The sequence below is a fragment of the Lithobates pipiens genome, unplaced genomic scaffold, assembly GCF_037356315.1.
Source record: "Lithobates pipiens isolate NorthernLeopardFrog02 unplaced genomic scaffold, aLitPip1_a1.2 Scaffold_28, whole genome shotgun sequence".
Classification (NCBI taxonomy): Eukaryota; Metazoa; Chordata; class Amphibia; order Anura; family Ranidae; genus Lithobates; species Lithobates pipiens.
In genome coordinates, this window is record NW_027507789.1 from 187,566,038 (window position 1) to 187,581,329 (window position 15,292).

General features: G+C 40.5%; 1 protein-coding gene across 4 annotated transcripts in view; it reads right to left on the reverse strand.

Moving 5' to 3' along the window:
- TLK2 (tousled like kinase 2) overlaps positions 1–15,292 on the reverse strand; it is a 92,155-nt gene that overhangs the window by 63,660 nt on the left and 13,203 nt on the right. For all 4 annotated transcript variants that reach the window (XM_077460143.1, XM_077460142.1, XM_077460140.1 and 1 more), the window contains exon 2: positions 8,625–8,710. In XM_077460143.1, coding sequence (XP_077316269.1) covers positions 8,625–8,705 — 81 coding nt within the window. In that variant the 5' untranslated portion in view covers positions 8,706–8,710. The remainder of the gene's footprint in view (positions 1–8,624; positions 8,711–15,292) is intronic.

A 15,292-nucleotide genomic window follows, 5' to 3' on the forward strand; every position in this document is an offset into this window, starting at 1 on the left:
TGTTACAGGTGACGCTGGTTAGTTATTTTTTTATAGTTTCAGGGCACCCGCCATTTATTACCTAGTCTCACTAGTGTACCCGTAAATTTAGGGGTGTCTACTTTCCAAAATGGGGTCATTTGTGGGGGTTTTGTGCCATCTTGGCATTTTATGGCCTTCAAAACTGTAATAGGTAGTGAGAAGTGAAATCAAAAATTTACGCCCTTAGAAAGCCTGAAGGCGGTGCTTGGTTTTCGGGGCCCCGTACGCGGCTAGGCTCCCAAAAAGTACCACATGTGGTATCCCCGTACTCAGGAGAAGCAGCAGAATTTATTTTGGGGTGTCATTTCACATATGCCCATAGCATGTGTGAGCAATATATCATTTAATGACAACTTTGTGTAAAAAAAAAAAAAAAAAAAAAATTTGTGTCATTATTCAATCGCTTGAGGCAAAAAAATAAAATATTCAATGGGCTCAACATGCCACTTATCAATTTCCTTAGGGGGTCTACTTTCCAAAATGGGGTCATTTGGGGGGGGGTTTTGTACTGCCCTGCCATTTTAGCACCTCAAGAAATGAGATAGGCAGTCGTAAACTAAAAGCTGCGTAAATTCCAGAAAACGTACCTTAGTTTGTAGATGTGACAACTTTTGCGCAAACCAATAAATATACAGTTATTGACTTTTTTTTACCAAAGACATGTGGCTGAATACATTTTGGCCTAAATGTATAACTAAAATTGAGTTTATTGGATTTTTCTAATAACAAAAAGTAGAAAATATCATTTTTTTTCAAAATTTGCGGTCTTTTTACGTTTATATCGCAAAAAATAAAAATCGCAGAGTAAGTCAAATACCTTTAAAAGAAAGCTCTATTTGTGGTAAGAAAAGGACGCAAATTTCGTTTGGGTACAATATTGCATGTTAAAGCAGCGCAGTGCCAAATTGTAAAAAGACCTCTGGTCATTTACCAGCAAAATGGTCCGGTCTGAAAGTGGTTAAATCGCTCTTCAGGAGCAGACATGCAAGATAGCTGCAATAAGAAAATATTTGGCTAGGTAAGTATACCAAGTCAGGGTAGGGGAGGATGGATAAAGCCCCCCAAAACCGTATAAAACAAGATGGCTTACAAATGTGTGCACTGGAAGGCAGGGCGCCAAGGACCTAGGGCCACCCCAGAACATCAGCCGGTATCTAGAAGTACTTTGAAGGATGTACCAGGAGTGATAAAATCCAGGGTGCTTTGCTATGCAAATACACAGCATCTTATTACTGGTTTATTACCAAGATAGGTGACTCTAAGCATGGGAGGCAAGAGGGTGTCGGAGTTCTGACTTTTACCACTTCCCGCGAAACGACGTACCTGTACGTCACTTTGAGGAAGTGGTTATACTGGCGCGATGCCGGTATTCACCCGGATACAGCTTTTTTGCATGGACGGTTGGCTTTCAGGTAAGAACCGATGCGGCTAAGCTTTAGGCTTTGAGCCTGTAGCGATGTAGTACCCCGGAAACAACATCATGCCCCTTTCAGTCTACCCTTAATAAAAAAAAATCCAAAGTATAAAAAAAAAAAAAAAAAAAAAAGGGATTTTGGCATTTTGAATACTTCAAAGTGCAGAGGAAGAGTTTGGGGTCAATCAGATTTTTTTTTTTTTTTTTTAACACGGTCCTTCTATAAAATAAAAAATAAAAATATATATTTTTCAAAGCGCCCCCCCTTACAAACCAAAGAAAAGACATGCGCAAGTCGCGTCCGCAAATGTAAACAGTGTTCAAATCACACGCGAGGTATCGCCGCAAACATCAGAGCAAGAGCAATAATTCTCGCAAAATACCTCCTGTAGCTTTAAAGTGAAGTGTATTTTTTCCCCAAAAAAAAATTCCCAAATTTTGTTTGAAAGACCACTGCTCAAATACTGTGTGACATAAAATATTGCGACAACCACCATTTTATTCTCCAGAGTCTTTGCTATAAAAGGAAATGTATAGATAGATAAGCTAGATAAGATAAGATATCCGCAAATCCAATAGAATAGAGCAGTGATGGAGAACCTTGGCACCCCAGATGGTTTGGAACAACATTTCCCATGATGCTCATGCACTTTGCAGTGAAGTTTAGCATCATGGGAAATGTAGTTCCAAACCATCTGGGGTGCCAAGGTTCGCCATCACGGGTATAGAGGAACTCACAGGTCTTGCAGAAGAGGCAGATCAAAACAGCAGTGTTTTTTTTATTGTCAACGTTTCTATAAAGCGCAGTCTCTCAAGGCATCATGTGAAAGACTGGGCTTCACTAAAACGTTGACCAAAAAAAGAAAAGCTACCTTTTTGATCTACCTGTTCTGCTGGACGCACAAGTTCCTCTATACTATTGGATTTGCATGAATCTCTTTGTGGGTGAGCATTTACCTCAAAACATAGGGGGGGGGGGGGGGGGGGGGGGGAATGTATCTAGCTATATACACACACACACACACACACACACACACACACACACACACAGTTGTGCTCATAAGTTTACATACACTGGAAAAATTTATTATTCCTTGGCCATTTTTCTGAGAACAACAACACAAACATTTTTCACTCAGTGCCCGGTCACACACTTGCAGCGCGACTCACAGACGCGACCTGCACACAACTTCAGCGGCGACTTGCTAAATGACTTCTGTATAGAAGTCAATGCAAGTCGCCTGAAGTCGCCCCAAAAATAGTACAGGAACCTTTTTCTAAGTCAGAGCGACTTGAGTCGCTCCTATTAGAACGGTTCCATAGTACAGAACGGAGCGCGACTTGTCAGGCAGCTAAGTCGCCTGGACAAGTCGCCCCTGTGTGAACGGGCACTCACGGTTAGTGTTTGGCTGAAGCCATTTATTATCAATCAACTGTGTTTACTCCTTTAAATCATAATAGCAACAGAAATCACCCAAATGATCCCGATCAAAGGTTTACATATCCTGGTGATTTTGGCCTGTTAACATGCACACAATTTGACACAAAAGGGGTTTGAATGGCTATTAAAGGTAACCATCCTCATCTGTGATCTGTTTGCTTGTAATTAGTGTGTGAGATGTATGTATGTATGTATGTATGTATGTATGTATGTATGTATGTATGTATGTATGTATGTATGTATGTATGTATGTATGTATGTATGTATGTATGTATGTATGTATGTATGTATGTATGTATGTATGTATGTATGTATGTATATATATATATATATATATATATATATATATATATATATATATATATATATATATATATATATATATATATATATATATATATATATATATATATATATATATCAATATCAATGAATTTCTGGACTCCGACAGACCCTTGCATCTTTCATCCAGTGCTGCACTGACATTTCTGGATTCTCAGTCATGGGGAAAGCAAAAGAATTGTCAAAAGAAACTGCGGGAAAAGGAAGTTGAACTGTATAAAACAGGAAAGGGATATAAAAAGATATCCAAGGAATTGAGAATGGCAATCAGCAGTGTTCAAACTTTGAATCGAGAAATGGAAAATGATGGGTTCTGTTGAAACCAAACCAGGTAGACCAACTAAAAATTTTAGCCACAACTGCCAGGAGAATTGTTCTGGATGCAAAGTAAAACCCGCAAATAACTTCAGGTGAAATACAGAACTCTGAAAACATGTGGTGTGGCTGTTTCAAAATGCACAATAAGGAGGCACTTGAAATATGGGCTGCATGGTCGATATGCTAGAAGAAAGCCATTACTATGCAAATGCCAAAGTATCCCGCTTACAATACACCAAACAGCACAGAGACGAGCCTCAAACCTTCTGGCACAAAGTCATTTGGAGTCAGGAGAACAAAATTTAGCTTTTTGGTCACAACCATAAAAACGACATTTGGAGAGGAGTCAACAAGGCCTATGAGAAAGGTACAGGAGGTGGATAGCTGATGTTTTGGGGATGTGTGAGCTACAGAGGAACAGGAAATTTGGTCAAAAAAGATGAATGCAGTATGTTATCAAAAAATATTGGAGAAACATTTGCATTCATCAGCCAGGAAGCTGGGCATGAGACGTACTTGGACATTCCAACATGACAATGATCTAAAACACAAGGTCAAGTCAACCTTTCATTGGCTACAGCAGAATAAAGTGAAGGTTCTGGAGTGGCCATCTCAGTCTCCTGACCTCAATATCATTGAGCCACTCTGGGGAGATCTCAAACTTCATGCAAGACAGCCCACAAATTTAAAGGAGGGTTTTTGCTAAGAGGAATGGCAGCTTTACCATCTGAGAAGATAAAGAGCCTCATCCACAAATGTCAAACAAGACTTCAAGCTGTCATTGATGTTAAAGGGGGCAATACACGGTATTAAGAACTGGGGTATGTAAACTTTTGATCAGGGTCATTTGGGTAGCTTCTGTTGTGATTATGATTTAAAATGGGGTGACCCAAAAAAAAAAAAAAAAAAAAAAAAAAAAAAAAAAAGGTCAGCAGCTACAAATACTGCAGCTGCTGACTTATTATATCGGACACTTACCTGTCCCAGGGTCCAGCGATGCGGGGGAATGAAGCCCCCCCTCGTTCCCCGCGGCGCCGTCAACCGCACTGTGGGCACAGCCGGGCACCCACTGCACATGCGCGAGCAGGGCGCCGTGATACGCCGCACAGTCATCTGGGACACGTGATAGGTCCCAGATGACTGTGCGGCGCGAGGGGAAGTGATGTCACCAGCCCGGGCAAGGAAGGCGGCAGACTACAAGGGACCCCCTAGCAACAGGTATTTAGAGGTGAGTAAAAAAAATTTTTTTCCAATTATTTATTTTTAAGAATTTTAAACACTATTATTTTTTGGTGGCAACACCACTTTAAATGAGAGTAAACACAGTTGATTGATAATAAATGGCTTCAGCCAAACACTAACCACGAGTGAAAGAAAAGTTTGTGTTATTCATATTCTCTGAAAAATGGCCAGGAAATCATAAATTCTGCAAGTATATGTAAACTTATGAACACAACTGTACATACATATGTTCTCCCCATGAGAGGAGTTTTCATGTGCAAAGACTGGCAACAAGGATGATTGGCTATGCCAGAGCCTTGTGGGCACACCTACGTAATACAACAATACAGTAACAATGGCAGCATCGGAGGGGGCCAGACCCTGGTCAGAACAGGACAGTAGTTCTGATTTAGAGGACAAGTTAATCTTTTAAAATAAAAGCACATTTTTGCAGAGAAAAATGTGCATTTATAAAAAAAAAAAAAAGTCTGCAGAGCATTGCACCTGCGACTCGTGCTGAATCTCAGTAAAGCCGTTTTTTGTGACAGCTGACAGGGAGAACATTCCCCATCCACTGTCCCAGTGGGGGATCGTAGTGCAGCTGGCAGATGCTCTTTAGTAACATTTAACATGTTACCAAGGGTGAACCTATCCTTTAAGAACAAAAATATAACACTTTATAACTGATGTGAATGTACGTTTATATTATAGTGTATATTCACATCAGCCCCCCACTGGACCACCAGGGAAGCCCCCAACACGTGGATGGCCAGGTATGTCCCCCATGGCCATCAGGGATGACAGCGTGCCCACTATATGCCAGTGTACACAAATGGGCACTGACTGGAACCATTATGAATGCCTGTCAGATCAGTGATGCCCAACAGTGCCACCCATCAGTGCCGCAAATCACGCTACTTTGCACTGTTGATTTCATTGCGGCTTGTAACTTCATTTAAACCTTAAGTCTATACAAGTTGCAATGAAATTTGTAGAAAGTAGTGCAGAAACCCTTTTTATAATTGTTGCGACATGAACTGTGGCAATATGAACGATTTCATTGCCGACAAAGAGGTGCGACTTGAAACTGTCCAAATCACATGACAAGTTGCAACTGTGTGAACAGGGGCTAAATGCAGGTGAATCATCCAGGTGCAGGCGTTCACAATTACCATGATTCTGCACCAGTGAATGTTATTGAAAGTCACATTTACTGCTTTATAAATATGCATAGAAAAATAAAAATAAAAAATTATATAAAAAAAATATATATATTATATATATATATATATATATATATATTTTTTTTTTTTTTTCACACATAGTATCTCACAAAAACGAATACACCACTCACAATTCTTATAAATATTTTATTATCTCTTCATGTGACAATACTGAAGAAATGACACTTTGCTACAATGTAAAGGAGTGTACAGCTTGTATGAGTGGCTGTTCACACAGGGGCGGCACGACTTGCAGCGCGACTCACAGGCGCGACCTGCACACGACTTCAGCAGCGACTTGCAAAACGACTACTGTATAGAAGTCAATGCAAGTCGCCTGAAGTCGCCCCAAAAATAGTACAGGAACCTTTTTCTAAGTCGGAGCAACTTGAGTCACTCCTATTAGAACGGTTCCATAGTACAGAACGGAGTGTGACTTGTCAGGCAGCCAAGTCGCCTGACAAGTTGCGGTAGTGTCAACGGGCACTTACAGTGTAAATGTGCTGTCCCCTCAAAATAACTCAACACACAGCCATTAATGTCCAAACCGCTGGCAACAAAAGTGAGTACACCCCTAAGTGAAAATGTCCAAATTGGGCCCAAAGTGTCAATATTTGTGTGTGGCCACCATTATTTTCCAGCATTGCCTTAACCCTCTTGGGCATGGAGTTCACCAGAGCTTCACAGGTTGCCACTGGAGTCCTTTTCCACTCCTCCATGACATCACGGAGCTGGTGGAGTATGCCCCACAGATTCTCAATAGGGTTTAGGTATGGAGACATGCTTGACCAGTCCATCACCTTTACCCTCAGCTTCTTGAGCAAAGCAGCGGTCGTCATGGAGGTGTTTTTCGGGTCGTTATGTTGGCATACTGTCCTGTAGCCCAGTCTCTGAAGGGAGAAGATCATGTTCTGCTTCAGTATGTCATAGTACATGTTGGCTCAATGAACTGTAGCTCCCCAGTGTCAGCAGCACTCATGCAGCCCCAGACCATGACACTCCCACCACCATGCTTGACTGTAGGCAAGACATTTGTCTTTGGACTCCTCACCTGGTTGCCGCCACACACGCCTGACATCATCTGAACCAAAAAAGTTTATCTTGATCTCATAAGATCACGGGACATGGTTCCAGTAATTCGCGTCCTTAGTCTGCTTGTCTTCAGAAAACTGGGCTTTCTTGTGCATCATCTTTAGAAGGGGCTTCCTTCTGGTATGACAGCCATGAAGATCAATTTGATGCAGTGTGTGGCATATGGTCTGAGCACTGACAGGCTGACCCCCCCCCCCCCCCCACCCCTTCACTCAACTTCTTTGGTCAACCACGGCAATGCCTGTTCTAAGTGGACCCTGACCTGTTAAACGCCTGTATGGTCTTGGCCACCGTGCTGCAGCTCAATTTCAGGGTCTTGGCAATCTTCTTAAAGCCTAGGTCAGTGATGGCAAACCTTGGCACCCCAGATGTTTTGGAACTACATTTCCCCATGATGCTCATGCACTCTGCAGTGAAGTTGTAGTTCCAAAACATCTGGGGTGCCAAGGTCCCCCATCACTGGCCTAAGCTATATTTATGTAGAGCAACAATTCTTTATTTTCAGATCCTCAGAGTTCTTTGCAATGGAGCTGCCATGTTGAACTTCCAGCAGTGACCAGTATGAGAGAGCACGATAACACCAAATTGAACACACCTGCTCCCCATTCACACCTAAGAGCCTGTAACAACGATTCACATGACACCCAGGAGGGAAAATGGCTAATTGGGCCCAATTTGGACATTTTCACTTAGGGGTGTACTCACTATTGTTGCCCGCAGTTTAGACATCAATGGCTGTGTCGGGCTATTTTGAGGGGGCAGTAAATTTACACTATTATACAAGCTGTACACTCACTACTTTACATTGTAGAAAAGTTTCATTTCTTCAGTGTTGTCACATGAAAAGATATAATAAAATATTTACAAAAATGTGAGGGTGTACATAAAATTTTTATATATATATATATATATATATATATATATATATATATATATATATATATATATATATATATATATATACACATATATATACACACACACACACACATACAGTGGGGCAAAAAAGTATTTATGCAGCCACCAATTGTGTAAGTTCTCCCACTAAAAAAGATGAGGCCTGTAATTGTCATCATAGGTATACCTCAACTATGAGAGACAAAATGTGGAAACAAATCCAGACAGACAATCACATTGTCTGATATTTGAAAGCATTTATTTGCATATTATGGTGGAAAATAAGTATTTGGTCAATATCAAGACTGCACAGTTTTTCTCTTCCTTTCTTTTGATGGCTGTGGCTTCAGAAGAGCAGAGAGAAGGAATATATATATATCTGGTTTAAACTTTAAAAAGCATCCCACAATTAAACAGCTCAGGTAGATGCAAGGTGCCATTTCCCAACCTTCAACTTGCTTTAGCAACAGCTCAATTCCTGTGCCAAGTGTAACACCCATTTGAATGGCCCTTTAAAGTACGAACAGGGACTATGAGAGTCTACTGGGCTTGCAAATAGTGAAATCACACAAAGCAGAACTGAAACAGACATATTAAAACCTACTACAGCACAACACCAAAATGCAATTTAAGCTAATGAGCTGTTAAAGCTTACCTTTGAAACCCCAGCTCCTGTAAATCGTGCTTCCAACAATTCCTGGCGCCGAGGGTCCAGGCTATGCAATTCTTCCATCATTTCCTCTAAAAAATGATAAAAATGCAGAAAATTAGATGTTTTGGCCAATCAAACCTTAGCACAGACAGGTCATCATAAAAAACTGCATAGACAATTATGGGATCAACCAACTTTCTGCCTACTGATACTAGGCTTGTGTAACACTACAGTGCAAGAGGCACAGGTAAATGTCTGCTACCAAAACAAAGTACTCACATTTACCTGAGAGACAGAGGTAGGTGATAAACCCCCGAGCCTCATACAAAATGATTGATGGCATGCTTGGATGCTCAATCCTCAGCTAACATCCCAGGTACCTTCAGCCTGAAGGTCAAGTTTTGCAACAAAGACTCAATGGCTACAACACTTCCCCATCACAAAATCTCAATTCTATTATCTTGAATAGAATTAGTAATGGAACAATTTGCATCAAATGGGTATATGGTGAACATTGTTCTCTTTATTTCATTATCTTTATTCTGCAAGGTCACGTCACCTGGTCACACAAAAGCCATTAGCATTTAAAAGGCTCAATTTTAATTACATCTTCACCGTAAGTGACAAATAAGCAGATAAATGCAAAATAAACATGGCAAGAAGACCAGTCTGAGTTAAAGCTGACCAAAAATTATAAAAAAATGTTAGTAAAGTGATCTCCCCTGCTGAGCTGTTGTGTTCCAACAGGGGGACAGCCCCACTCAATCAGAACACTACGGTTGATTGGGAGCCGTTTGGCTGCTGGTGGAGAGAATTCTGCAAGCATCCTGTAGTAACACGTTTTTGGGTGACTCAGACAGGAGAGGTGACAGTTCTCAGGCCAGATGATAGGCCTTGTGCACTACATCCTGGGAGGAAGGGTAAAGTCATATGCTCTTCCCATACCAAGTACTTTCAACAGCTCCAATAGAAGAATGGAATGGACAGGGAACGGGGCGAGCCAAGTATCATTAAGACAGCCTTTTAATTCTACTTCTATAATGCAACCAAGACACGCAGAGCAAGGGAGGGGAAGGTACATTTCTCCCACAACACCAACCTCTACACCCTTTTCTGTATTAAGACTGACTGATCCCATAAAAAGTTATGACTATGCTTCAAACCAGAATTTACATAGCCGCAAAATTTAACAGCCTTGTTTAATATTACTGCAGTTGCTCTCAGTATCCGGTGTAAATGAGAATCTCCTCTGGCAAGCAAAGCTACCTGGAATGTACAATAGAACTAATAAGGCAGAAAATTAAATGGAAGCAATGAAAGTCGCAGGCTGTGCTCTAGGCAAGTCAGAGCCAAGATGTCTAAACAAGTCATTATTACTCTGAAACACAATCCACACTGTAGCGTCTACCCCCCAAATACACAACTAAACAGTTATTTGGACTAAGGCTGCCAAATTACCATGTACCTGATCACAAGATAATGTCAGCTGAAACATGCTCAATTCTTAAGATATATTTAGCGATAATCACAAAATATGCTATTGAGTTACAACATTCACAAGAGCACAGACATAATAAAGCCCAGAGGTCAGATAAGTCAAAGCAACTCAAGCTATTTCTAGGTCGACCCTTGTAAAGGGACAAGTTCACATTACACCCATATTTGGGGGTTGCGTGTAACATGCTCCAGGAGCCCCCCCCCCCCACCACCCCAAATCCCCTCCCCCCGTTAAAGCCGTCCCAAATTTAAAAGTTGAGCAGCTGTGCAGAGCTCCACCCACAAAGCTGTGCCAATTATTCACAGCAATCTGTGAATGAATGGAATACAAGTACTGTCTGCCACTGTAGACAGTACTTTTATTCCATTCATTCACAGATTGCTGGTAGATGGCTTGTAGACCTCAATGAACTGTGAGGGTGCTGCCGAGCGCTCTCAGTTTATTGATCTGTACAGGAGGTAGGAGCAGACAGCTTTAATTAATCTGCAGAAGCCTAACATTCCATCCACAGATCATGGGTGCAATGCTTTTCAGGCACCTGCAGGAACAAAAAAAAAAAAAATGCACATTTTGTTCTTCAAAAAATACGTGTATTTATTTTTTTACCCCAAAAGGTGAACTTGAAGAAGAAGACCTTCACCATAAATGACATCTTGTGAGATTATACACTGAAAACGCAGGCAGAATTGTGCATTTCTGCCCAGTTTCAGAATTGCAGCACTATAATTTCCTAACAGCACCCCAAACGCAGTGTGATTTGGTGCACGTTGCCAAACGCACCAGGCTCAGAGCCAAAAGTTAGTATATGAGTACGCTTGCCACAAAAAACCTGACTGGGGTTGCAACACTTGCCCACTCTACTAAAAATGTAGTTACTGTTGTGCTAAACCCAAACAGACAGGAAGGGAGTCAGGCTTAGCACAGGCAGTGGCAAAACTTAGCTATTCGGGTCTGTATCTACATATTGGCGTTATATTATTTTAGGCTTGCAAGTGAATTTTGTTTTATTTTATTCTCTCATGCATGCTTCCATCCTGCTTTTAAAAATGCTTTTCAGGTACAAAAATCACAGTCAGGCTAGGTTCACACTTTGTGCGTGTCAGGAATGCACACGCTTTGACACAATGCCCTTTAGCAGATTTGAGATATTAACTATTAAAATGGTTCTGTAGACACGGTCTGCATTAAGGTAAAAAACCTTGCACTGTATGTGCCGCCCCCCCCCCTTAACTGGCACCACTCTCGGTCCAGCGCTGTCCCCGCCAGCAGCCCAGCTCTGCTCTCTTCCTGCATTCACAGGCTTTACTTAGTACATAGACTCCTGCTGCCACCATCCAGTTTCTGGGAGGCGGTGGGCCAAGTCACGCCATGTGTCTGAGGACACATACGGCCTGGCTTAGGAACATGCCTGTAAAAATGTCCCCATAGCAAGCAGCTTGCTATGGGGGCTTTTAAAGAAGAGGAGGAGCCAAGAACACCAGTGGAGGACAGCAAAACAGGAGGCTCAATATAAAAAAAATACCATTGCACAGAGCAGGCAAGTATAACAAGGTTACTTAAAAAATAAAATAAAACCCCACACAACACACACACCTTTACAATTATTTTTTTATTGGCACCCTCCCTCATTTGGTATTGTGTGCAGCACCATGCAAGTCAGCAAAACACAACTTTGTAAAAGGATCTGCGATTTGTTTTGCACGTTTCTTTCGTGTAGGGCAGACCCTATAAACTGGCTGCCCTACACAAGATGCGTGGAAATCCGCTCACACTCCATTGCATATATACACAAAGTGTGAACCTAGCCATAAACCACATTCACTCCGGTGGTCCAATCAGGATCCTCCTGTCAGCTTTTCAGCTAGTCCTGATCCAAGCATGTCTATATAGGCAGACGGATATAACTGGACGTGCATCGATTTGCATCCGTTTACTTCCAAGTCTAGGAAAAAAGCTTTAATTTTTTTCAAAAAATGTAATCTGTAAATTAAAAATGACAGATTGGAGGTAGTCTGATGTAAACTGATGCAAGCTCTAACCACCATTAGATGTAATATAGGTCCAGAAAGCTTTTTTTTTTTTTGTTTTGTTTTTTATAGGTGCTAATAAAAACATTGTATGGGGACAGATGTCACAAAAGTGACATCCCGTCTGTTCACCAAGGCAGCCATTGTGCAAAGGCTTGGTAAAATCTGTTGACAATGTATCATAATGTGTTACATGCACGTTAACATGTATCCATCGATTTCTATGGACCTCCAATGCATTGCACTTCACTGAAGCGTGCAGAATGCACCTATAACCTATTCTATTGTACTTTGTTTTTTTATTTTTTTTATTTTGTTAGATATTATTTTGGATTTCATTTTGTGTGTTTCCCTTTGCGCCTATAACATTCTATTGAAAATGCAATATTGTAAAATGGTCCTCCAAACGTTGAAATTCCATCTGCCATTTTGCAGAGCTGCTTTGAGTGTGAATTAAAAAGATAGAGGCCATTTATCAAAATGCCTTCCAAGCCTACTTCAATATTCTGCAAGAATTACTTATATTCTTTACAGTGTATCAAGACCGAAGAATATAAGAATATTGTGATCGATCTCAACTTTGCACAGTATAATACGGGCGTTTAACAAGTAAGTTCAGCACAGTTACTACTACCTGCAGAAATATATAAAGCATGCCTCAGACATGAAGGCCTTAAACGGCTGACCTTTTCTCCTACCTCAAGAGTAAATCAATGCGGACAAAGAGCCTTTTTCAGAAGAGGAAACCACATGTAAAAACACACGTTTCATGTAATTCATATGCACAGGCCTCTCTGCATTCCCTATTAGGAAAGTGTTTCATAAGCACCACACTCTGACCTCCCTCCCACTATTTATTAAATGCTGTCTGTCTTTCTCCAGGAGCAGACTCCATTTTACCTCACTTGCCACATAACTTCAAAACAGCTGCTGCCAAAAGATGGAGAGGCCAAAGGGATTCATCTTAAAATAAGATTGGATTTCCTGCATCCCCCTCGCAACATGACAAGATCAACCAGCACACTTTTCAAGATCAGTCCGTTAACACTGCTGAAGAAAGTGTTGCAAGCACCAATAAAATTAAATGAACAAATAAAAAAGCACAGCTATCCTCAGATATTGCTTATGTCTGCAAGTCCAGCCAAACACCGTATTGGTAACCATGCAGATCAATGAGATTATTCAATAAAACAGAGAACGGAGCATTGATGAGCAAAGAGCAGCTTCGATCAGAAACCAGAGCTCTGTTTACTGTCAGATCTATTCAGCCCCATATACACCTCTGAGTGCCCATATGGAAAGTCGTAGGTTTTCCAGATCAATAACTCACTGAATATGGACAAAGGTTTACAAAATTCATCTCTTCTGCTGTACAGATGTGATGAATAGGTTCATGGTAGGCCAACAGACCACAGCGTTACTGCACCACATGACTACATAGCAAATAGGAAAATAAATGCTCATGTCCAAAGACTAAGAAAACGTCAGACTTTAAAAGGGCCATTAAATAAAAAAGAAAGTATATTTCATTAAAAACTTTATATCATTAGATGCAGGATTCATCAAAAAAAATAAATAAATAATTTTACAGATCCACTAAAGTTTTGTGTACTTTATCAAATATGGACAAAACAAATGTCATCTCTTGTTGAAGGAAAACAGTTCCTAAAATGTCTAAATACAAGGAAACAAGACCATATTACTATATACTCTCTAGGTCAAAGAAGGACAAGACAAGACATTTGGCACTATCATCAATGCAAAAGAAAACATGAGAATATTCACACACTTAATCCCCAAACTGGCCGAGTGTCGGTACAGACTGTAAAAAAAAAAAAAAAAAGAAAATAAAAAAAAAGCCAACTGCCGTGTGTATGCCACCCCATCTGACAGAAGGCGGCCTTTTGGCCAGCTTCTGTCGGACGAACATGATGGAATACCAGTAGCCGACCGGCTCCTGATCAGCGCTCTCAGCCAATGGCTGAGTGTACACACAAAAAAATTCAGTGCCCACAGTACCTGTCAGTGCCACCTGTCCCCAGTGTCACGTGCCATCTGTGCCACACGTCATTGTCCTGGTGCTCCAGGGCCTTTAAAAGTGTAATAGGTAGTCAACAAGTTAGATGTGCAATTTATGCTCCTAGAACACGTGATGGCGCTCCCTGCATGTTGGGCCTCTCTATGTGGATAGGCTGTGAAAAAGTCTCACACATGTGGTATGGTAATACTCAGGAGGAGTAGCAGAATGTATTTTGGGGTGTCATTTGTGGTATACACATGCCATGTGAGAGAAATAACATATCACAATGACAATTTTGGGGAAAAAATTTTTTTTTTTAATTTTGTAAAGAATTGTGGGGAAAAAAAATTACAACATCAAAAACCTCACCATGCATCTTACTAAATACCTTGGAATGTCTTTCAAAAAAATTAATTTAAAATAAAAAGGGTCATTTTGGGGGTATTTGCACTTTCATGGCTTATTAGGGTCGCAAGAAATGAGATAGGCCGTTAGTACTTCAGATGTGATCAATTTTTTATAATTTGCACAACAGCTTGTAGACTCTCTTTCACAAAGACCAAAAAAAAAATCCCCTAATTTGGGTTATTTTTACCAAAGATATGTAGCCGTATAAATTGTGGCCAAAATTTATGAAGAAAAACTAACAATTTGCAAAATCTTATCACAGAAACTAAGAAAAATGCATTTTTTTTTGTTTGTTTTTTTCAAATATTTTCGGTCTTTTTTTTTTTATTTATAGCGCAAAAATAAAAAACCCAGGAGGTGATCAAATACCACCAAAAGAAGTAATTGTCATTCAAAAGAAAGCACCGAAAGCTGAAAATTGGTCTGGGCAGGAGGAGGGTTTAAGTGCCCACTAGGCAAGTGGTTAATAAAATCAATACCAATAAATTGCAAAACAAAAACAAAAAAAAAAAAAAAAACACCAAACACAACAGACAGATTTGCTAAGCTGTTGGCATAAAAGGAACTATGAATCCAAAACATGGTACAGATGATCTGATATAATTGTCTAACACCCTTCTGACATAATTGATATTAAATACACAGGAAGACGCAGGGTTTTACTGTGTGGGCAATTGCCAGTGTGAGGTCTAGTGCTTCAGTGAACCTTTTATTTTTG